Source organism: Buceros rhinoceros, unplaced genomic scaffold (assembly GCF_000710305.1).
Source record: "Buceros rhinoceros silvestris isolate BGI_N320 unplaced genomic scaffold, ASM71030v1 scaffold1341, whole genome shotgun sequence".
Classification (NCBI taxonomy): Eukaryota; Metazoa; Chordata; class Aves; order Bucerotiformes; family Bucerotidae; genus Buceros; species Buceros rhinoceros.
In genome coordinates this window covers 95288-96930 of record NW_010394616.1, presented here as the reverse complement: position 1 = coordinate 96930, position 1643 = coordinate 95288, and the positions used below count along the sequence as shown (strand labels likewise).

Genomic DNA, 1643 nt, shown 5'->3' with positions numbered 1-1643 from the left:
CCTCTTTCCATTTGGGCTGTTGGCAGTAGTTGGACGGAATGTCTAGAGAGCTCTTTGTTTTACCTGTCTATTGGACTGTAGGTCCATTTGCTAAACAAAAATCTATGCATAAAATAATTGGTGGAATCATTCCATTAGACCAGAGCTGCCCAACATGCACAGCTGGGGGCATGGATTCAGTGTGTCTGAACAAAACACGCTGCTCCCCTTGTCCTCTTCATCTTTTCTAGAGGGTCTTTTGGAAGCGGGAGGAAAGCCCGCAGCTGGCCAGGTGAACACCTGTGGCAGCCCACTGTCCCTCACCACTGCCTTTGGAGTACTGCAGAGCTGCTGCCCTTAGCCACAGGGTGCCTGCAGTTTGGTCACAGGAAGGAGAGCTCCTGTGTCAAGATGTGAACTGTTTTAGGTACATGCAGATGCATTATGGCCTTAGGATGTTCTGGGAAAAAAAATCTTACATCCATACAACTTCTTTTAAGATAAACAGCTTATTTTGTCTTCTCCTTTTCAGTCACCTTTATATATAAAATGCATTCGAATGGCTCAGTTTGAAAATGGAAGTTTTGCTTATTTTTCATAGCCCCTAGGCTTGCAGACCAGAGTGTTTATTACACTTGAAAAACCACTGTGAATATGCTTAGTGGAAACCTGTTACTCTCTGAAATAGTTTAATGGTCATTCTCTGTTCTTAATACTTGAATATCAGAAGGATTCTTCTGCCTGATCCATTTGATAGCAAAGCGGGCTTTTTTTTTGTGGTGGGCACTTTGTGGAATGGTAACGGTGAATGTCTGCTAATCCACAAACTAAAGCTGTTTTTTTCTATGAGGATGGCCTTTCTACTGGAAAACATTTTGTCAGTGGGCGTTGAACTACAGGTACTAATGGTGGGGAAAGACAAAGGCAGTGTCAGAGTACATCTTAATGGAAAACTCGGGACAGCCACTGGGAGTAAATCAGAGTTCACTCTGATTTTGAGTACCCCAGCAAAGTGATAGAAAGGCACTTTCAAATCCCATCGGAAACTCGCTTTAATATTGCATATATCCACAGTAATATGTGCTAAGAAAATACACTGGTCCATTTTGGAGTAAATGTTGTTGCTCAACCTTGACTTCTATGGTAGTGTCACTCCCTTGTTTCGTGGGCCTTCAGGTTCGCACACAGGACTTCACATTTACATCTGAAAGTAAACATGTACAAAAACTTGCAGAAACAAGCTGGAGTTCGTGTTTGTCATTGATTCCAGTAGTGGATTTTGGAAGCTGATTGCATTGATGTATTTCACTAATCACTGTTCTGTCTATCATCTGTTTTCCCTAACAGGAACTATGGCTTCGAATGAATTACCTTGTTGATTTCAAGCACTACTTCATGCGTCATTTTCCTTATTCTTTACAAGAAACAGTAAAGCACAAGAAGAAAGATTCGTGCAAAGGGTAAGAGTAACATCAAGGTCTTGTTACAGCTTTTAATTTCGTAAGTGAGACAGTGTGAGTAAAAAGCTTTATCCAGTATTAAATTTTTACTGTTGGAAGAGAAACCTTTTTGTTGCGTATTCCTTGGAGATCTGTAGAGAAGTTTTTATAGGAAGGTAGCATTGCTTTGAATTGAGAAGTTTTGGTTGCTTGTATAAGTATTAC

General features: G+C 40.7%; 1 protein-coding gene across 1 annotated transcript in view; it reads left to right on the top strand.

Moving 5' to 3' along the window:
- Positions 1–1643, top strand: part of TEX10 (testis expressed 10) — a 50031-nt gene that overhangs the window by 8856 nt on the left and 39532 nt on the right. Inside the window, 1 exon segment of the mRNA XM_010145262.1 lies at positions 1327–1439. Coding sequence (XP_010143564.1) covers positions 1327–1439 — 113 coding nt within the window.